This window comes from Macaca mulatta, chromosome 7, assembly GCF_049350105.2.
Source record: "Macaca mulatta isolate MMU2019108-1 chromosome 7, T2T-MMU8v2.0, whole genome shotgun sequence".
NCBI classification, from domain to species: Eukaryota; Metazoa; Chordata; class Mammalia; order Primates; family Cercopithecidae; genus Macaca; species Macaca mulatta.
The window spans coordinates 173,381,666-173,403,807 of NC_133412.1; the positions used below are offsets into that span (position 1 = coordinate 173,381,666).

General features: G+C 41.9%; 1 protein-coding gene and 1 long non-coding RNA gene across 19 annotated transcripts in view; one reads left to right on the forward strand and one right to left on the reverse strand.

The window, feature by feature from the left end:
• EVL (Enah/Vasp-like) overlaps window positions 1-22,142 on the forward strand; it is a 173,531-nt gene that overhangs the window by 71,814 nt on the left and 79,575 nt on the right. For 3 of the 17 annotated variants that reach the window (XR_013396530.1, XM_077941698.1, XM_077941700.1), the window contains exons 1-2: window positions 19,170-19,268; window positions 20,069-20,247. The exons of 9 other annotated variants lie outside the window; for them this stretch is intronic. Coding sequence is in view for 4 of the 8 variants with exons in the window: in XM_077941698.1 (XP_077797824.1) it covers window positions 20,189-20,247 (59 nt within the window). In the remaining 4 variants the exon portion in view is untranslated. Of the gene's footprint in view, window positions 1-19,169; window positions 19,269-20,068; window positions 20,273-22,142 lie in introns of those variants that run through there. 5 more of the 17 variants (XR_013396532.1, XM_001104614.5, XM_077941704.1 and 2 more) reach the window with 2 other exon arrangements.
• Window positions 6,903-15,815, reverse strand: LOC114679645 (uncharacterized). Of its 2 annotated transcripts, XR_013396536.1 has the most exons (3): window positions 14,698-15,815; window positions 14,510-14,583; window positions 6,903-7,037 (listed from the first exon to the last, which is right to left on the reverse strand). It is a non-coding gene; the product is annotated as an uncharacterized LOC114679645 (long non-coding RNA). The 2 variants fall into 2 exon arrangements; XR_003731717.2 differs by having other exon boundaries at window positions 14,510-15,815.

Here is a 22,142-nt window from a genome sequence, read left to right on the forward strand (position 1 = left end):
CATCTCATGAAAGCCAGGTTTATTTCCAGCCTAATTAGAGCAGTAGGTCACCCAGAACAGCTCAGAGCAGAAATAAAATCTTCAGAAGAGACCTGTTTGATTTGATTTGATTTTTCCCCATTTTGTCACTGAAAAAAAAGTTGAAATTTCAAATCGTAGGATTACTTTCTCTGTAAAGGCCTCTGAGATAGCCAAATGATAAGAAGAACTCGGGAGACAGTGTGTTATACTTACTGAGTCAGCATCCTTAATGAGGAAATCCAAGATACTCCAATGAGCATTTCCTTCCAGTGTCATGTCGGCATTTAAAAAGTTTTGAATTTTGGAGTATTCTGAATTTCAGATTTTTGGATTAAGGATACTCAGCCTCACACATACAATGAGTATATATGAGGCTTAGGTCATTGAAGAAGGCATTGGGTTATTCTTTAAGAAACACAGCGTTGATTAAGAATTTTGACAAATAGACCAGGTGAGGTGTCTCACACCTGTAATCCCAACTCTTTGGGAGACCCAGGCGGGCAGATCACTTGATCTCACGAGTTCAACACCAGCCTATCTGACATGGTGAAACCCTGCCTCTACAAAAAATACAAAAATTAGCTGCGTGTGTTGGCCCTTGCCTGTAATCCCAGCTACTCGGGAGTCTGAGGTGGGAGGGTCGCTTGAGCCTGGGAGGTAGAGGTTGCAGTGAGCCAAGATGATGCCAGTGCACTCCAGCCTGGGCAATAGAGCTAGACCTTCCTCGCCCCGCCTCGCCAAAAAAAAGAATTTTGACAAATAATGGAAAGGAGGCCTGAACTAAACATCAGAAGGGTTGATTTCTTTTTTCTTTTTTTTTTTTTCCTTTGAGACGGAGTCTCGCTCTGTCGCCCAGGCTGGAGTGCAGTGGCGCGACCTCGCCTCACTGCAACCTCTGCCTCCCAGGTTCACGCCATTCTCCTGCCTCAGCCTCCCGAGTAGCTGGGGCTACAGGCGCCCACCACTGCGCCCGGCTAATTTTTTTGTATCTCTAGTAGAGATGGGGTTTCACTGTGTTAGCCAGGATGGTCTTGATCTCCTGACATCCTGATCCGCCCACCTCAGCCTCCCAGAGTGCTGGGATTACAGGCGTGAGCCACTGCGCCCAACAGGAGGGTTGGTTTCTAAACTCAGTTTAGCAGCCAGTATTTTGAGACCTTGGACAGATCTCTTTTTTTGTTTTACATGACCCCAGTTTCTTCATGAAGTCATTACACCAAGGACAGAAACTGTCTTTGGCTTTAATTTGAAAACAATCAGAGCTCAAAGTCAAAGCAAGTCTTTTGATCCAGTCTCTTACCTAAAGTAGATGGGTGCTATATAGTACCATTGGCTAGATGGTCAATGTCAAACCAAAATAGTTTTCCTGTAGCTTCCCCCTCTGAAAGCAGGAAGCATAGCCTATCTATCTCTGGACTCCCCGTACCCAAGCACCAGTGCCTGGTCCTAGTCATTGGTCAGAGTCATCTCCCTAGGGATCACACAGAAGGATTTGTTCTTTCCACTGAGCTCCATTGCACAGGTGCAGAGTCAGAGCTCACACTCTCCTTTCATCTCTCCAGGACAGAAGCTTTCCTCAGCCAGTTGTCAGATGTTACGATTTCTGTTTGCCTCATTATCTTAGTTACCATCAAGGAATGCTTCCAGGTTGGCAGTGCCTTGTTTATATTGCAATATCAAAAACTCATCTAAATATTTCATTTATGTAGCCTGGGTTACACATTCCGCAACCTATATCACAGAATAAACCAGGTCCCCAACCACTGTTCATTATTCAGATTCTGAGTTAGCCTGGTGTTTTTACAAGATACCTTATGGAGAGATTGGACACATGGGTAGAAAGTCCACAAATAGGTCCTGACAAAAATGCCAAGTGATGTTTGACAAAGGTAAAAAGTCCATTCAGTGAGAAAGTATAGCTTTTTCAGCAAATGGTGCTGGAACAGTTAGACACCCTTATGCAAAAAGAAGTGAATTTTGACCTAATCCTCACACATTATACAAAAGTTACTTCAAAATGGTTCATAAATATAAATATAAAATATAAAACTATAAAGCTTGAGACAATCTTCATGACCTGGAATTTAGGGAAGAGGTTCTTAGACATGACAGCAAAAGCACCATCCGTAAAAGAAAAAGGAGAAGTTGGACTTCATCAAATTAAATTTCATCAAAAAGATACATTTTCACTTCATCAGAATTAAAAACTATTATTCTGTGAAAGATAATTTTATAAGAATGAAAAGACAAGAGACAGACTTGGAAATAATATTTACAAATACAAAGGGTTTGTCTTCAGAATGTATGAAGAACTCTCAAAACTTAACTGTAAGAAAGTAATTCAGTTTTTTCAATTGGGCAAAAGACAGACACTTCACCAAAGAGGATATACAGATGGCAAATAAGCACGAGAGAAGATGCACAACATCATTAATCATTAGAGAAATGCAGGTTAAAATTAGGATATCATATGCACTTACTAGAGTGACTAAGATGAAATACTGACAGTGCCTTGGGGGTGCAGAGCAGCAACTCTCCTACACTGCCAGAAGGAATACAAAATGGCCCAGCTACTCTGGAAAGCAGTTTGGCAGTTCCTCATAAAGTTTTACATACAGTTAACATATAACCCAGCAATCCTACATAGTCACCCTATGGAAATGAAAACTTTCATGACCATTGCCAAAAACTGTGAACAACCCAAATTGTCGTTCGATTAAATGGATAAACAACTTGTAATACATACGTACAACAGAACACGACTCTGCATTAAAAAAAAAAAAGGAGCTAATTATTATTATTTTTTTTTTTTGAGACGGAGTCTCGCTCTGTCGCCCAGGCTGGAGTGCAGTGGCCAGATCTTAGCTCACTGCAAGCTCCGCCTCCCGGGTTTACACCATTCTCCTGCCTCAGCCTCCCGAGTAGCTGGGACTACAGGCACCCGCCACCTTACCTGGCTGGTTTTTTTTTGGTATTTTTTAGCAGAGATGGGGTTTCGCCGTGTTAGCCAGGGTGGTCTCAGTCTCCTGACCTCGTGATCCACCCGTCTCGGCCTCCCGAAGTGCTGGGATTACAGGCTTGAGCCACCGCGCCCATCTGGGAGCTAATTATTAATAACACAGCAGCTCAAATGAATCTCAAAGGCATTACACTGAGTAAAGGAGGCCTAAGAAGTCATAAAAGGCTACATGTTACATGATTTATTAACATGACATTTTCCTAAAGACAAAACTATTGAGAGGGAGAACAGATCAGTGGTTGCTGGGAATTGGTGGGGGTGGGTATGACTACAAAGGGAGAGCTAGGGGAGCTTGGGAGTTATGGCACTCTTCTGCCTTCTGATTGTGGTGGTGGTTACATCACCAATCTATACAGGTGTTACATTCGTGGAAATGAAATAGAAGCAAAACCAAACCAAGCAAAAAGGTCTGAAAAACAAAAACTCTAGTAATTTAAGTGGTGAAGTAGTTTTGCATTATTTGATTTGTAATTAACCAAGTCTAGCTAATGTGTCCTATTTTTCTTTAAATGTTCTTTAAAACCACTGGAAATCATTGAAAGGAAGCAGAAGATTTGGAAACTTCTAGCTTGGGAAATAAACGGTTCTCAGGTCCAGTTCGTAGGCTTGCGTCAAAGTGTGTGAGCGTCGTTCAAGTTCACAGGAATTGCCTGGAAGCCGAAGAGCACATGTATTGCAACTGCTGTATTCTAGGGAGGCCTTTTTTTGCCAGAAGTGCCCTTGCTTCGTTTTATGCCTTTTTACTCTCTGGACAGCTGAAATAACTTGAGAATCATCACCCTGGATGCAGTCCTTTCTACTGAGTATTGTTTCTGATGTGAGTCAGAATGATGGGATGGTTTTCTTCAACAGTCTCAAAATTCTCCTGTTACTTCATAACCCAGTTGGAAGCATTTATATTTTCAGTCTGCATTTGGGGCATTTTTAAACAATAGCTTTATTGAGATATAATTTACATACCATGAAATTCACGCCTTGAAAGTATACAACGCAGTTGTTTTTAGTATATTCACAGAGTTTTGCAACAATCACGACAATTAATTGTAGAACGTTTTTATCACCCCAAAAGTAGATTCAACCCACTAGCAGTCAGTCTCCCATCTCCCGCAGCCTCTCCTCACCAGCCCTAGGCAACCCCAATCTACTTTTTTCTCTATGGATTTGCCCCTTTTGAACATATCGTATGCATGGAATCAGACAATATGTGATTTTTGTGATTGATTTCTTTCACTTAGCCTAATGTTTCCAAGGTTCATCCATGTTATAGCATGTTTGCATCACTTTTTGAGCCATTAAGTTGCACAAGTTTTCTGGCCTCTTTACAAAGCAGGATTTACGTTAGTCGATCCTCGCTCAAGGGGACACAGGTATAAAGGAAGCAACAGTGGACTACCATAAATGAGGATTGTAAATCCCCCAACTCCCACCCTCTAAAAACATTTTTTTCCAGTGTTAACAGTGGTTATCTTTGGGGAAGAAAGGATCGGGGAAAGGAGAGGAGCTTTAATTTACCTTCTGTATCTTCCTGTACTTTGAGTTTTCTATCTTTAAACATATATAACTTTAAAAGAAATGTCAACAGGAGATATCTCAGTGGGGAGCTAACGTGTCCTTGCTACTGCACTCCAGCCTGGGCGACAGACCGAGACTCCGTCTCAAAAAAAAAAAAAAAAAAAATTTAATTCATATTTTAACAATATTTGCTACAAGTGTTTATTTCTCTCCATAATGCTATATTATTTGTGTATGAGCTCATGATTTTTTTTTTTTTTTTGAGATTGGGTCTCACTCTGTCCGCCAGGCTGAAGTGAAGTGGTTAAGATCGTAGCTCACTGCAGCCTCAACCTCCCAGGCTCAAGCAGTACTCCCGCCTCAGCTTCTTAAGTAGTTAGGACTACAGGCAGGCACCACCACGCCCAACTAATTAAAAAAAAAAATTAAGGAATGGGGGTCTCACTGTGTTGCCCAGGCTCGTCTCGAACTCCTGGCCTCAAGTGATCCACCTGCCTCAGCCTCCCAAAGTGCTGGGATTACAAGCGTGAGCCACTGCACCCAGCCTTATTATTTTTACTAGCATACAGTAGTTCCCCCGCCTCATCCATGGTTTTGCTTTTCACTGTTTCAGTTACCTGAGATCAACTTTGTTCCAGAAAAATTCAATGACAAGTTCTAGAAATAATTTGTAAATTTTAAATTGTAGGCCATTCTGAGTAGCATGATGAAACCTTGCACTGTCCTGCTCCGTCCTGACTGGACATGGATCATCTCTTTGTCCAGCCTATCCACGCTGTCCACACTACCTGCTTGTCAGTCACTTAGCAGCTTATCAGATCTACTCTTGCCTATGGTGTATACATAGGGTTCAGTACTGTCATGGTTCCAGGCATCCACTGGGGGCCTTGGAACATGTATCCCCATGGATGAAGGTGACTTCTGTATAATCTTCTTCTGGTTTCTTAATCTCTTTTCCTTCTTAAATTCTATTTGTCTGATATTAAAATTGCTAACGTAATTTTCTTTTTACTTATAACAGCGTTATAACTTTTCTATTTCTTTATTTTCAGTGTTGAAGCATTCATTGGTTTTAGCTATCTTGTGTAGACTTCGTAACTCTGGTTCTTGTTTTTTATTCAATCTAACAATTCCTGTCTCTTGGCCAGTAATTGTAACCTGTTTATAGTGTGGTCATTGCTGTTATATTAGCACAGCAGTCTTCAAACTGGGGCATGTTTATTCCTGGGGGTACATAAAGACTTCCTGGGGGTAAATTGGCAAGGGAGCCAATTCCCTGATTTCTCACTTCCGTGTATATTCCAGGCCAGTGTTGATCTGTTAGGAAATGTGCCTGCGTGCTGCTGCTCCTTTCTCCCATCAGCTTTCGTGTTTCTCCTCTCAGTGTACAGAAGACAGACACATCACCGACCCCTTCCACATTTTACAATGCGTCCTTAGCTCACCTCAGGACATAATACCTCGGTGAACCAAACAGAAATAATTTGAGAACTCGTTGGCCCTAAAAGAGAGTCTCATAAAAGCAAAGCAAAGAAGGTCTCTGTGAAAAATAACAGAAGGGCAGGTCTTTTCTCTTCCAGGCTACCAACTCATGGCGCATCCCCATGCCTTACCTATCTGGTAGTTGGTTTTAAAACTAAGAATCTCGAAGTGCTGTGCTTTCACTGTGATGTGTAGAGCATGTTTGAGTTGAAAATAAGGTCAAACTTTTTCTGACGGAAAGTAAATCTGATTCGCCTGAATGGTTGACAGAGCAGACAGGCTTTGCCAATTATGTTTTATGTCAGACCTTTTTTGTAAATTCTGAAACAGCTTACACTTACATATTAAATTGCATTTATAAATGTAATATATTTAACACATGCATGTCATATATAATGTTTCTAAATATTATATCTTTTTGCAGCCATTTAAATTTATCTTGAAAAATTGGTGTCACCTTAAAAATATGCAGGAGGGGCCAGGCACGGTGGCTCATATCTGTAATCCCAGTACTTTGGGAGGCCAAGGCAGGAAGATTGCTTGAGCCCAGGAGTTCAAGACCAGCCTGGGCAACATGGTGAAACCCTGTCACTAACCAAAAATACAAAAATTAGCTGGGCATGGTGGTGTGTACCTGTAGCCCCAGCTATTTGGGAGGCTGAGGTGGAGAATTGCTTGAACCCAGGAGGCAGAGGTTGCAGTGAGCAGAGATTGCACCACTGCACTCCAGCCTGGGCAACAGCAGGAGACCCTGTCTCAAAAAAAAAAAAAAAAAAAAAAATGCAAGATATACAGATTTTCTAAATACTTTTAGAAGGTATGTGTATTAGTCTGCGTGGGCTGCTGTAGCAAAATATCATAGACTAGGTGTTTTAAACAAGACATTTATTTTCTCACAGTTCTGGAGGCTGGGAAGTCCAAGATCAAGATGCCCATCAGTTCAGTTTCTGGCAAGGACCCTTTTCCTGGCTTGCAGATGGCCACCTTCTTGCAGTGCACTCACCTGGCAGAGAGAAAAAGAGAGAGTGCACATGAGAGCATGCACATGTTCTGGCATCTCTTCATACAGAAACACTAATCCTATCAATCAGGGCCCTACCCTTAGGAGCTCATGTCACCTTAATTGACTTTCCGTAGGCCCTGTCTCCAGTTGAGGGTTAGGGCTTCAACATATGAATTTTGGGGGACACAGTCCATAGCAGTACACAAGCAAAAAATAAAAATAAAAAATAAAGATCAACATGCTTTTATTACTGCTGTCTTATTCTATATTTTCTATTTTTTATGCTTTTTCTCCTTGTTTTTTCTCGTTTCGCCTTCTGATGGATATATTATATTTCTTCAGTTGAGTGAGAAACTATAGGTTCTATTTTTATTCTCCTCATGGCTACTCCTCCCTTAGTGTGACCCATGCTTATACTTATTTTTCTTTATCGTCGTTTTAAAGCTTGTCAGTGTCTGCAGCTTCCGTCAGTCTTTAATGTACTCTTACCGCCTTCTGTTCTTCATAGAATAACACCGTATACGTATACAAAAGTTGCTGTGTCGAATTTTCGAGCAAAGTTATGGATATTTTACTTAAAAATAGTCATTGATTATTGTTGTTTATTCAAACATCATTAAACCTTAGGCAATAAGAAACTTCATGAGATTTTTGTTTTAATGTGAATGTACTAAACACCACTGGATTGCACACTGTAAAATTGTGGCTGTGTAACCACTATCTTTATCTAGTTTTTATATATTTTTATCACCCAGATTTAAGCTATTCTCCCACCCCAGCCTCCTGAGTAGCTGGGACTATAGGCACATGCTACTGCACCCATGTTTTTTTTGTATTTTTTGGTAAAGACAAGGTTTCACCATGTTGCCCAGACTGGTCTCAGACTCCTGGGCTCAAGCAATCCTGCCTCAGCTTCCTAAAGTGCTGAGATTACAGGTGTGAGCCACTGTGCCCAGCTCCTCTTGCATAGTTCTTTTTATCACAAAAGGAAGTTCCATATTGATTAGTCTGTTCCTTCACTTCGTATCAATCATTTTTTTTGTATTTTATGATGTTTTGACATCCTTTTTTTTTTTTTTTTTGAGACAGAGTCTGGTTATGTCACCAGGCTGGAGTGCAGTAGCACGATCACGATCCCAGCTCACTGCAACCTCCGCCTCCCAGGTTCAAGCGATTCTCCCGCCTCAGCCTCCCGAGTAGCTGGGATTACAGGCATGTGCCACCAAGCCCAGCTAACTTTTGTATTTTTAGTAGAGACGGGGTTTCACCATGTTGGCCAGGATGGTCTCGATCTTCTGACCTCATGATCTGCCCTCCTCGGCCTCCCAAAGTGCTGGGAATACAGGAGTGAGCCACTGTGCCCAACGTTTTGACATCTTTATGGGGCCTTGTTGGCTGGGGAAGAGACTACCCCTCCCAGGGTTAGCTAATTCCTAGAGACAATAAGAAGAAGCTTTTGTTGGTGAGTCTGTCTTTCATATACAAACCAACCAATCCTGAGTCCATACCCCAGCCACTTTCTTTATCTGATGCTCACACACCAAGCCAATATTTCTCCTGCTCTAAATCAACCCAGAGCCAGGTTCCAGACAGCTAGGGACACCTCGTAGGCCCCAAAGCCTGCTAGAATTATTCAGTTGTAGCCTTTTCTAAGCCATTTATCCTGCCTGCCTTGCCTTCCCTATGGAAGCCCCAGTAAGGGCTGTGGCCTGTGCCTTCCCCTTGCTCCTGTCTCCTTATTGACTCTGGTGCTTCCCCCGTGGCCCTGCATGTTGTGCTGTGCCTCTTATTTTGTGGGGGAACTGTGAATGACATTAAACTTTTCTTTCAATGGCACTGACCTCTTTGTGTCATTCTCAGTGACCTTTATAAATTAAGACCCAGGCACACATCCCCTGTCACCAGCCTGTGACAACCACTAATCTGTGTCCTGGCCAGGCACAGTGGCTCATGTCTGTAATCCCAGCACTTTGGAAGGCCAAGGCGGGCAGATCACCTGAGGTCAGGAGTTCAAGACCAGCCTGACCAAAATGGTGAAACCCCATCTCCACTAAAAATACAAATTAGCTGGGCCTGGTGGCACATGCCTGTAATCCCAGCTACCTGGGAGGCCGAGTCAGGAGAATTGCTTGAACCTGGGATGGGGAGGTTGCAGTGAGCTGAGATCGCAGCATTGCGCTCCAGCCTGGGCCACAAGAGTGAGACTCCTTCTAAAAAAAAAAAAAAAAATCTGTATCCTGTCTCTTTAAATCTGCCTATTCTGAGTATCATATAAATATAGTCATATAACATGTGACCTTTCGTGTCTCACGTTTTTCTCTGCACATAATGTTTCGTAAGGTCTGTCTGTTGTAGCGTGTGTCAGTACCTCATTCCCTCTTCATGGCTTAAAAATATTCAGTTGGATGCTCCCACGTGTCATAGCCTGCTATTTATTCCTAGGGGTAAATTTTCTTTTTGCTAGAATATATACAGTGAAATTTTTCCAAAGAAGGTCTGTACCTGTAAAACTTTCTGAAATCTTGTATACCTAAAAATATATTTCTTTCTTCCTTGCATGTGTATGATACTTTAGATTGGTATGGAATGAAATGTAAGGTTCAAAAATTTGTTTCCTCCAGCATTCTGAAGATAATACCTCATTGTTTTACCCTAGTTGAGGTGAAGAAGTCTGGTCTGATTTTTGTTCCTTTGTAGGTGACTTGGTTTTATGTGGAAAGCTTTTAGAATTGTCTCTGTCTCTGCTGTTATTAGATACCATAATTGGTGTTTGTGTCTGTATGTGTACATGCACGTTGTTTTCTTTTTCTTTTTTTTTTTTTTTTTTGAGATGGCGTCTTGCTCTGTCACCAGGCTGGTGTCAATGGCTCGATCTTGGCTTACCACAACCTCCGCCTCCTGGGTTCAAGCCGTTCTCCTGTCTCAGCATCCTGCGTAGCTTGGATTACAGGCATGCGCCACCAAACCCTGCTAATTTTTGTATTTTTAGTAGAGACGGGGTTTCACCATGTTGGTCAGGCTGGTCTTGAACTCGTGACCTCGTGATCCGCCCACCTCGGCCTCCCAAAGTGCTGGGATTACAGGCGTGATGCGCCCGGCCCACCCCTTTCAGTCTGAGCTCTTACATCTTTCTTGAATTCTACAAAATTTTCTGTCATTTCACTTCTCTCTCTCTTTTTTTTTGCTTCTGAGATGCCTTTTACACAGAAATTGATACTTCTGTCCTCCCTGTCCCTTTTTCCCTACCTGATGTTTTAGGGTCAACTCTTTGACCCGATTCTCAGTTTCTCATCTTTGCTGCTTCTGCTGAGCATATTTGTTGAGTTCTCTATTTCAGCAATTATATTTTTATACTAAAAAAAAGTGCTTGGTTGTTCTTCCTTATGGCTTATTCTCACTTAATGTTTTAAGTATCTTCCCTTGTGTCTCCAAAGACATTTATTATACTTATTGGATTTTAAAATTCTATTTCCCATGGTAGAGGTTGCTTCATTTGTTATCTGTCTTTTAAGTTTTTCTTTTATGGTACTTGCGTTTCTCTGAGACGTTACAATTTTCTTCTGGGAATTAGTAATGATTTCCTTAGAATATTCGGTTTCCTTGGCTGGCATATATGGTCTACTTCTGCTGCAGATGAGTTTAACCAGGAGTGTGGTTGAAAGGGAGTACCTCAGGGCAGGGTGGCCTGGTATCAGAGGCTAGACTCAGCAAACTCTAGGCTTGAAAACACAAGGCCCGATCTGTCCCCTTTTTATACCACTAGTAATTCGTGCACTTCTTGAGTCCCAGTCCTTTCAGGCAAAATAGCTTAACAAAGATTCTGAACACACACCATGTACCAAGAATTGTGCTGCCCACAATTGATTATAAAAGATAAATAAGAAATGATAGTCGCTTCCTAAAGGGGTAATGCTCTGTGACCACTAAATTGATAAAATTACAAAATACAGAAGTAGCACAGTGCAGGAATAATTTTCTCTGTCCTGGGGGCTCAGTAAACACTTGATTAAAGAAGATATAGGCAAATTGGATCTTGAAGGACAAACCCAAGTTTGCCTGTAGATGGGGTAAGAAGTCATTTCAGGAGGTGAGGACAGCTGTGTTTACAAGGCACAGGAGCCTGAACCACCAGGGCGTGTACAGGAAACTAGATTTCCCATTCCAGGAGTCTGGTGGTGGGATTTTACCTTTCCCCTTTACTTCTCCCTTTATATGATGAAAGATGTATGTGGAGAAAGATTATATGTAGCATAGTGTCCTCAGGAACACAAGTCCACGGAAGTCTAAGGTCACAGATACTGGTGAAGAGCCATATTACAGTCCCCCTAAGAGATTGCTCAGCTGACATCGGAGTTTCTTTATTTGGCCATTTACGCTTTCTTTCCAGATGCTGTAACTCTGGAAATGAAACATTTTCTGACGACAGGTCTCAGATCATCAGAAAGATTATTTGGAGTTGTTTTTTGTTTTTTGTTTTTTTTTTACCTGAGTTGTTTGTTCTTCATGTCTTCCCTCTGGTATGATAAACATTTGGACTTCACAGAGCAGGCAGGCTTAGGCAGGCCCTATCAGCAAGAGCTGAACCTGAACTGTGAGTGAACTGGGAAGGAAAAGGCACTTTAGCGTCTTGTGGCTGGCTGAGCTTTTTTAGTGTGAACTTTTTAAAGAAATGTCTCTCAGGCAAAGTAGTTGAGAATAATAGAATCTCTGGCAGATCCAATTTCCATTTTGGTTTTTGGAGTGATAGTTGAGGTTCCAGGAGTCAACTAATGATAGCACATATAAAATATTATATTTTAAAAGCCTACTGCAGCATTGTTAATAGGATTTCATAATCCTTTGTACATAATCCTTTGTACTCAAAACACCCTGCCTTCTTAACACAAATTCTCATGAAATGTCAGTATTATACAAACATAATTCATTTCTGGTTAGTGAAGGACCCTTTCATTCACAAACATCCCAATGAGAAAGAAAGAGAGGTGAGATTAGTCTGTTTACAGAAAAGAAAACTAAAACCCACAGAAGAAAGTTGACTTTCCCAAGTCACCACAGCAAGTTTTTGAACTAGATCTCCTAAGTAGAGTATCTTCTAGTATAGCTCTATGATTTATTTTCAGCCCACTCTGCTTTCTGTTGGGGTCTGGATACATGGAAAGCACATCTTTTAATTCAAGTCAACACAGTTGTTGTTTATTGAGCATTTACTGTGTTCAAAATCCAAAGCCAAATGCCTTAGGATTTAATATCAATATCCTGTATGAGTTGATGCCCTTCTTCCTCATTAATTAATTAATTTATTCGTCCATGCATAGTTATTCATACAATCACCACTTACACTGTACCTGCTACCTAAGCAGTATACCAGGTGCTGAGTGCAATTCATGGTGTCACATTATAAGATGCTACCTTAAACAGGATATGTTTCTTAACTTGCTCACTAAATTGCTTCACAAGTGTCAGCAGTTTCTATTCCATCTTTCCAACATTTTCTGTTGCCCTGACATGGTCGATTTAGGAATTGGTACCATACCTGTAGTACATAGTTATTTATAAGATCATTTTTTTCCATCGGACCTGGAGACACCAGGGTCAAAGTAGAGACCTGAATGCCCAGGAACGTACAGCATGTCAATAACAAAGCAAGGGCTGGAATCCCTGTCTCATAGCACCCTGCTCAGAAAGCTTGCCACATTTTTTGCTGCTTTTCATAATTCTTCTCAATGCTTTATTAAAGCTAGATGATAGAGTTAAAATAATAGCCCCAGAAGGTTCACTCTTACGTGTTACCTACCTAGTGAAACCGATAAAAGGTAGTAGTAACATGTGAAGGACAGAGGAAACGAGGGGTGAAACTGAAAGACACTTCTCACAGAGAAGATGTTTACTCTTAGGCTAGCATCTTCAGAAAATGAGAAAGAATACCCTTTTGTAGTTTAATAATCATAATTGACTTCTGCTTCTGGCCATGGCAGAATAATGGTAATGACTTGCTCTCTTGACAGAAACAACTACGAAACTGTGTAAAATATGTGAAGCAACTGAATATAAAAAGGGTACTGAGATTCATGGAAGATATTAAATCCCTGCCATTTTCAGACTTTGGACAGACAGGATAGGACTTTGATTCTTGAGAGAGGAAACGCCATGAGAAGCCCCTGGCTTTCTGCCTGCAGTTACCATCTAGTCTCGGCATGGAGTGGTGGAGCCCAAATGGAAGGGTGATTTTAGTCAGCTCGGGGCAGACATTAGAATTCTATGCCACTGAAATAGTTGGAGTTTGCAGGGCAAGGAACTAGAGAAATGGAAGCCCTGTGATGGGGCAAAGACAGCAGAGTTCTTTGTAAGGATTCTAGTTGGATTGTTGGCTGAGAGCTGGGTGTGCATGTGCAGAGTGAGACTCTTCATGAGGCCTGGCAGAGATCACCGGCTGTAGGGCTAAGAACCCAATGATGATGCCAGAGGTCATTCAGTTCTGGGAGATGTTGCAGATCCAGCTTAACCTGAATGAAGAAACTTCCCTGAACACCTCAGGCATTCAGTTGAGATCCCAGAACGTCACACCTTAGAAGTAGGACTGTGCTCTTGAGTCAGATGCGGGTGGGGGGTGGGGGGTGGAGTTGGGGGGTTGTTTAGGGGAGGCACACCCCTAAGGCTAAATTCAAAATGGAAATAGAACTGAAGAAAGGTTTGAGCCAAGCTTGGTAGCACCAAAAGGATCTGCCAGTAATCTCCCTGACTACCAGAACAGACTTTACATCTTTAAAGAAAGATAGCATAATCCAGACTTTCTGCAATGTATCATACTGTATCTAACATACAATCATAAGTTAGTGGACATACAGAGTCAGAAAATGTGACATATACTTAAGGGGAAGAAAGCAGTCAGTAGACCCTGAAATGCTCCTGAAGTTGGAACAAACAGGCAAGTTCTTCAAGTTACCCATAATAAATATGTTCACAGACTTTAATAAAAGGTGGATAAAGTGAACAAACAGGAAATCCCAACAGAGAAATGGAAATTATAAAAAACTTGCCCATTGAAAATTCTACTACTGGAAATGAAATGAAAAATTTACTGGATGAGACTAAAAGTGGATCAGAGGTCCAGAAGAAAGGGTAGTGGACTTGGAGATGGATCAATAGATATCTAGTCTGAAAAATGGGAAAATATTTTAAAAAGAATTACCAGTGCCTTGTGATAATATCAGGAGGTCTACATACATGTACTTGGAGTGCCAGAGGAAGAGGAGAAAGAGAATGAGGCAGAAGAAAAATAATTGAGGAAATAATGACTAAAATTTCCCAAATTTGGTGAAAAACCTTAAATTACATACCTAAGAATCTCAATGAAACCCTAGCAAAATCAATGCAAAAAGAACCACACCTAAACCCATCACAGTCACACTGCTGAAAACGAAAGAAAAAGAAAATATTAAAAATGACCAAAGGAAAAGGGATCCATTACGTACATTGTATGTGAATGATGGCTGACTTCTCAGAAACCGTGGAGGCCAGAAGACAGTGAAACAATACCTTTAAAGTGCTGAAAGACAAAAAAACCCTCAGTATTCTCTATTCGCAAAAAGTGCTTTGAGGCTTGAAGACAAAGATGTTTTTCAGATAAAAGAAAAGTAAGAGAATTTTATTGCCAACTTACCTGTTGTACAAAAAATGCTCAAGGAGGCCGGGCACAGTAGCTCACGCCTATAATCCCAGCCCTTTGGGAGGCCGAGGTGAGCGAATCCCTTGAATCCAGGAGTTTGAGACCAGCCAGGGCAACATGGTGAAACCGTTCTCTACTAAAAATACAAAAATTAGCCAGGCATGGTGGCGCATACCTTTAGACCCAGCTACTCAGACGGCAGGAGGCAGGAGAATCATTTGAGCCTGGGAGGCAGAGGTTTCAGTGAGCCGAGATCACACCACACCAGTGTACTCCAGCTTGGGTGACAGAGCAAGACCCTGTCTCAAAAAAACAAAAAGAAATTCTAAAGGAAGTTCCTCAGGCTGAAAAAAAAAAAAAAAAAAACAAAAACAAAAACAGGAAATTCAGATGTTCAGGGATGGATAAAGATTACTGGAAAAGAGAAATATATGAGTAAACATAAAGACTTTTATTTCTTCAATACACACACACATATGTACACACACATGACTCTTGAACAATCCAGGGGTTAGGGTGCTGGCCCCTCACACAGTTAAAAATCCACCTAAAACTTGCATCCCCTAAAATTTAACTGTTAAGAGCCTATTGTTGACAGGAAGCCTTACCAATAACATAAGCAGTTGGTTAATACATACTTTGTTATTATATGTATTACACACTGTATTCTTATAATTAAGCTAGGGAAAAATTTTATTAAAATCATAAGTGAAAATATATTTTAATTAGTTTCACTAGTAATTAATTGGAAATGGATTATCTTAAAGTTCTTCATCTTTGTCATCTTCACACTGAGTAGGCTGAGGAGGAAGAGGAAAAGGAGGGGTTGGTCTTGCTGTCTCAGGTGTGGCGGAGGTAGAAGAAATTTCATGTGCAAGTGGACCTGGGTCAGGCGTGGTGGTAGCTCATGCCTGTAGTCCTAGCACTTTGGGAGGCTGAGATGGGAGGATTGCTTGAGCCCAGGAGGTTGAGGCTGCAGTGAGCTGTGATTGCACCACTATACTCTGGCCTATGCAACAGAGCGAGACCACATCTCAAAAAAAGTAGTAGTATAATGGACCTATGAAGGTCAAACCTGTGCTGTTCAAGGGTCAGCTGTATATATATATATATATATATATATATATATATATATATATATATATATGATTGTCTAAAACAAAAATATATAACATTATATTTTGAGTATGTAACACATATGACAGCTACACCATAAAGGGTGGGAGTGGAGAATGAAATTAAGCAATTATGAAGTTCTTAACATTTTACTGAAGTGGTACAATATTAACTCAGTGTACTTTATAAAGTTAAGAATGTATATTGTAATCCCTAGAAAGACCTGTAAAAAAATAGAGGTATAGCTAAAAAGTCAACAGAGAAATTCAGATGAAATTCTGAAAAGTATTTAGTTTACCCACAAGAATACAGGAAACGAAGAACAGAGGAACCAGAAACAGACGAGACAAACAGAAAACAAATAGCAAAGTAGTAGACCTATATCCATCTGTATCAATAAGCTAAATGTAAATAAACTAAATACCCCAATTAAAAGATAGAAATTGTCAGACTGGGTGAAAATGCAAGACTCAATCATACACTATCTATAGGACAAAGATACAAATCAACTGAAGGTGAAAGGATGTGTAGTAGGCAGAGTAATGCCATCACCCTGCCCTAATCCCTAGAACCTGTGACTCTGTGACTTTACATGGGATGGGCATGGTAGCTCATGCCTGTAATCCTAGCACTTTGGGGGCCAAGGCAGGAGGATCACTTGAGACCAGGAGTTTGAGACCAGCCTCAGAAACATAGCAAGACCCCATCTCTATTTAAAAAAATGTTTTTAAATTAGCCAGGCATGGTGGTGTGTGCCTATAGTCCTAACTACTCAGGAAGCTGAGATAGGAGGGTCACTTGAGCCAGGAGTTTGAGGCTGCAGTGAACTATGATCACACCCCACTGCATTCCAGCCTGGGTGACAGCGATAGACCCTGTCTCTAAAAAAGTAAATAAATAAAATATTACCTTACGTGGCAAAAACGACTCTGGAGATGTGATTAAAGTTGTGGACCTTGAGATGGAGTGGTTATCTTGGATTATCCATTGGGTCCAGTCTAGTCACATGAGTCCTTAAAAGTAGAGAACCTGTCCACACCGTGGTCAGAAAGACATGTCGCTGTGGAAGAAGGGTCGGAGCAATGCTGCGTGCTTTGAAAGCGGACAGAGGGGCTATGAGAAAGCAATGCAGGCAGTGTCTAGAAGCTGAGAAAGGTGAGCAAGAGAGACCCATGTGGGACTTCTGATGATGTTGGGCTTCTTACCTCCTATGATCTTACAAAACTCTTAAGATAGTAAGTGTGTGTGTTATAAGCCACTCAGTTTGTGGTAATTTGTTACAGCAGTGCAGAAAACCAATGTGGCATGGAAAAATGTACCTAATAAGAGCTTCAAAACCCATGAAATAAAGAGTGACAGAATTAAAGAGGGAAATCCAGTCACAGTTGGAGATTTCAGGACCTTTCCCTCAGCAGTTGATAGAATAATTAGACAAAAACAAACAACAGCAACAAAAAGTAACAAGGACATAGACGTTCTGAACAGTACTATTAACCACCATGACCTAATTGACATTTTAGAACACTGCACCCGACCAGTTTCAGAATACACATTCTTTCCTTGTGCGTATGCTGCATCCGCCAAGGTAGACTGCATGCTGGGCCATAACGCACATTTTGATAAATGTGAAAGGATTGAGATCATACCAGGAAAAACAAAGGAAGAAGTCACACCAAATATGTTCTCTGAGCCCAGTAGAATTAAATTGGAAATAAGTAGCGACACATATAGGAAAACACCAAATATTTCAAAATTTAACAAAGCACTTATCAATAATCTATGGATAAAAGAAGAAATCACTAGAGAAAATTAAAAATATTTTGAACCAAAAGAAAAAAGAAAACTGCAATACATCCAAATTGTGGTTTGCAACTAAAACAGTGCTTAAAGGGAAATGTATATCATTAAAAGCCTCTTAAAAATGCATTTTTAGCATTCAAAGTGCATTCATCTCTGCAATTAGAACTGATACTTCTTTTGTACTGTACTCTGTACAACTATTTTTCACTATATCAATATTTTAATGGATCTATTAAATATTTGCTAACATTATCAAGCCATGGCCACAAGGTGAGTACTGGAACCAATACAGGGAACAGAGGGATGTCAAGAGGAAACCTAGAACCTTAATGGTGAATGGGCTATAGAAATCATCTCAGGTCCCCTTAGTATACTGATCGAGAAATCCATGACCAGAGGGCAGAATTCTTCTTTCCTAAGCCATAAAAGTCCTTTAAGGACCAGTACGGTCGTTCTGAATTTTTTGTCTGTGATTTCTAACACAGTGCATGCTTCTTAGTGAGTTCTCAGTAGATTTTGAAAGAAAGATTGAACTGGATTTTATCTTCATGAGAACCCTGTTGGAGATAGGCAAAGTAAGTATAACTAACCCCATTTTACAGTTGAGGCCACCCATTTAATGAACAAGTGACAAAGCCAAGTTCTCAGTGTTCCTCAAATGTTTTCCTTTCAGGCTCTAAATTGCTGACTTAAATGTCCTCATTAGAGAGAGCTGTCTGCTCGGTAGAAGTACAAATTTTGTTCCAGAGTCAAATATTAAGACTTGATCGGCGGCCTGGCATGGTGGCTCATGCCTGTAATCCCAGCACTTTGGGAAGCCGAGGCAGGCGGATCACCTGAGGTCGGGAGTTTGAGACCAGCCTGACCAACATGGAGAAACCCTGTCTCTACTAAAAACACAAAATTACCTGGGCATGGTGGCACATGCCTATAATCCCAGCTACTCAGGAGGCTGAGGCAGGAGAATCGCTTGAACCTTGGAGGCGGTGGTTGCGGTGAGCCAAGATCGTGCCATTGCACTCCAGCCTGGGCGATGGGAGTGAAATTCTGTCTCAAAAAAAAAAGATCAGCTTATAGTCTTTATCATCTAGTCTTCTATTCTCTGGAGAGTCAGCGGGGACTCTTGCGAGTTCTTGTAGCCTTTTCTTAAGGCCTATAGGAAGTCGTCTGTGCTGAGCCTGCACTTTCTATAACAGATGGAAAACCGAGGCCCAGACCTCTTAAATGGCATTGACTTAGACAGACTATAGAGCTAGTTCGTCGGGGGCCAGCACCACGACCTGGCCCCTACCTCCAGCAGGCATCACCCACCCTTGCACCCTTGCAGGAAGTGCTTAGAGGCTTGAGGTTGCCAGCCGTGGAGGTGTCAGGCCTGTGAAGTGCCTCTCAGCCACCCACGCTGGTAGGGCTCTGCACTGCTAGCTTCTTGTTTCTCTATTTTCTACCTAGGTTTCAGTTTTTCACTTGGGTTTGTTTCCCCTTTGTCTCTGGTTCAGCTTCCTTTTCCTGTTTGGTTTTAAGTAGTCTATAAAAATCAAGTTGCTGTCTTCAGAGAGTCTGTGGTCCTCTGATCAGCATAGCCCAGTGGGAGTACCGGACTCACCTCCTCAGGGTTCCCTGTGCTGCCACTTTTCAGCCATGGCCACAAGGTGAGTACTGAAACCAATACAGGGAACAGAGGGATGTCAAGAGGAAACCTAGAATCTTACTGGTGAATGGGCTGTGGAAATCATCTCATGACCCCTCAGTATACTGATCAAGAAATCCATGACCAGAGGGCAGGGGACTTACATGAGGTTACACAGCACGTTGGTGACAATCTGCTCACTCTCCAGCCGCTGGTCTTTCCATTACACAGGCCTGTGTCTCTTGATGCCTGTGACCCTTAATGGCTTCTGGATGAAGGATTTACTCAGAAATTAGCCCCTACCTCAGATTATAGGGAGGAGGGTCTGAGCCATCTAGGGGATTGTTGTTTAGCTCAGAGGTACATTTTGATGAGTCCTGGCTCTTCTCTCTAGAATGACCTGAGACTGGTTGTTTTATCTAAATATAGACAGAGAGAGTTATTTTTATTATAGGAACTTCATGAACTTAATAGCAAGAATCCTGACCCTCCACTTGTGAGACTTGTGACCTTAGGCTGTTGCTGTTTAGCACATGTGTGAGTGCCAGCCAGTCTACAAACTGCACTCCTCATTGAGATTGTTCTTTCTAAAGGGGAGATTACATGTTGGACCTGCCTCTCCCCTGCCATACAACTCTGAAAGATTATAGATGATAGGACAGACAGACTTTTAACCTGTGGGGTTTGGGGCATTTGTTTGGTTGACTCATGACAGCTTTGTTTTTTAGCATAAAGTAATGGTCCCTCACTTTGAAAATTATTTCACAATTTTCAAAGTGCCATTTCACCAGTTTTCTTATTTGAATCTTTTAATCGTGTTAGATCGATGAGAACGCCGTCATCACTCCTGTTTCATAGCTGAGAAAACCTCTGAAAAGTTGTGGGGCTTGTCCGAGGTCACATGGCAGGTGGAGGAAGGAATGGAACCAGGGTTTAACAAGGATGGCCTCGTCCGGTGGTTTTCGCAGCACGCTACACAGGCTCTTGAGAAGCAGTTTGCAGTGAGTTGTTAAAATTGACATGGTGGTAGGTAGAACTTGTCCAGGGCTGCTTATTTTCCAGTGGGCTTTATTTCTGCTCCTATCATTTTAGTAACTTTCTTTTAACTTTAGAGGACTTGTGAATGGAACTTCTGAAAACAGAATACTTTTCATTTCAAAGGCATATCAACTTCCAAAGTCATTTTTAGTTGTAAATTACATTGTGAAAAATTCCAGCAGCTTATTCTACCCTGCCAATTACTAATTGCAGAAAATTATATCAGAAGTAAATGGGGAGGAGGCACATCAATCTCTTTTTCAGTTTTAAAATCGTAGAAATCTAGAAGTTTCCATCTTGAAAAGACCTTGGAGATGATCTACAGTAGTTTACCTAGGTTAGTGGTGCTTTGGGCATCTTATCCTCTACTTCAGCCAAAATAACTCTACTTTTGTCTTTTTTTTTTTTTTTTTTTTGAGATGGAGTCTCACTCTGTCACCCAGGCTGGAGTGCAGTGGCCGGATCTCAGCTCACTGCAAGCTCCGCCTCCCGGGTTCACACCATTCTCCGGCCTCAGCCTCCCGAGTAGCTGGGACTACAGGCGCCCGCCGCCTCGCCCAGCTAGTTTTTTGCATTTTTTAGTAGAGACGGGGTTTCACCGTGGTAGCCAGGATGGTCTCGATCTCCTGCCCTCGTGATCTGCCCGTCTCGGCCTCCCAAAGTGCTGGGATTACAGGCTTGAGTACTTTTGTCTTTTTAATGTATTCCTTGATAATTAATTGAGGGAAAAAAAGTCATATTGTTGGTGGTGGTGATGATTTTCAAGTCTGAAGATTACACTAATCTAGTCCAGCTCCTGAGTGCACAGATCAGGAAATTGAGGCCCAGTGTGGAGCAGAGTTTGTCTACGGGGAGCAGAGTAGTGGCTGAACCAAAGCAAAAGCCCAGGTTTTCTGGAGCATCCCTTCCCCGTACAAGGCTGCTTGTACTCTGCCACAGGTCCCTGGCCTGGCCCCGTAGTGACAGTCCTGGTGGAAGCAGCGTTCATGGAGCTGCAAGGTCAGCAGCCATAGGAGCTGTGAACTTTTTGTTTTTCCTCATGCTGACTGACATATGGGGATACCACGGCGCCTGTGGTGGGGATACAAAGGGCCTTTTTAATGTGCAAATATATCTTACTAGCTCTAGCTCTGACTACTCACCAATCAAGAAACGTTTTCCAAGCCCTAACTGGATTAGGAGCTAGGAATTTTCTTGAGTGCATGACAACGTACAGAATGCTTTCACTGACATTATTTTATTTAATTACTGCAATAATCCTGAAGGTAGCATTGTGGGGTGTTTTTGTTTTTGTATTTTTTAGAGATGAGGTCTTGCCATATTGCCCAGGCTGGCCTCAAACTCCCAAGCTCGAGCAAGCCTCCTGCCTCAGTGGGACTACAGGTGTGGGCCACCACACCCAGCTAGCATTGTTTTTATTGTTTCTGTTTCATAGAAGGAGAGAGTAACTTGACAAGAGACATAGCCAGTGAGTGATAGACCCAGGACTTGAACCTGTGCCTCCTGACCACAGATGCTTTGCCCTTTTGCTCTTACGCCTGAGTTGGAGCGGCCTCTGTCTTCAGGGACTGGTCGGGAGTGAGGAAGGCAGCACTCACAGAAATGAGGAGGCGACTCGCTGTAAGGACCCTGTAGCATAGACAGTAATAAGCATAAACAGGAGGGGCAGTAAGAGTTGAGAAGTTGGGGACTGTCAGGGAAGACCTTAAAGAGAAAGTGGGATCTCAGGTGAACTTTGAAGGATAGGAATGATTTTTTAGAAGGCACTGGCAGGCGTCGCAGGCAGCCAGTCACCCAGTGGCTGCTCTGGGTGCTAGGGACACAATGGTAAACAAGACAGGCAGGCTTGTCCTCCAAC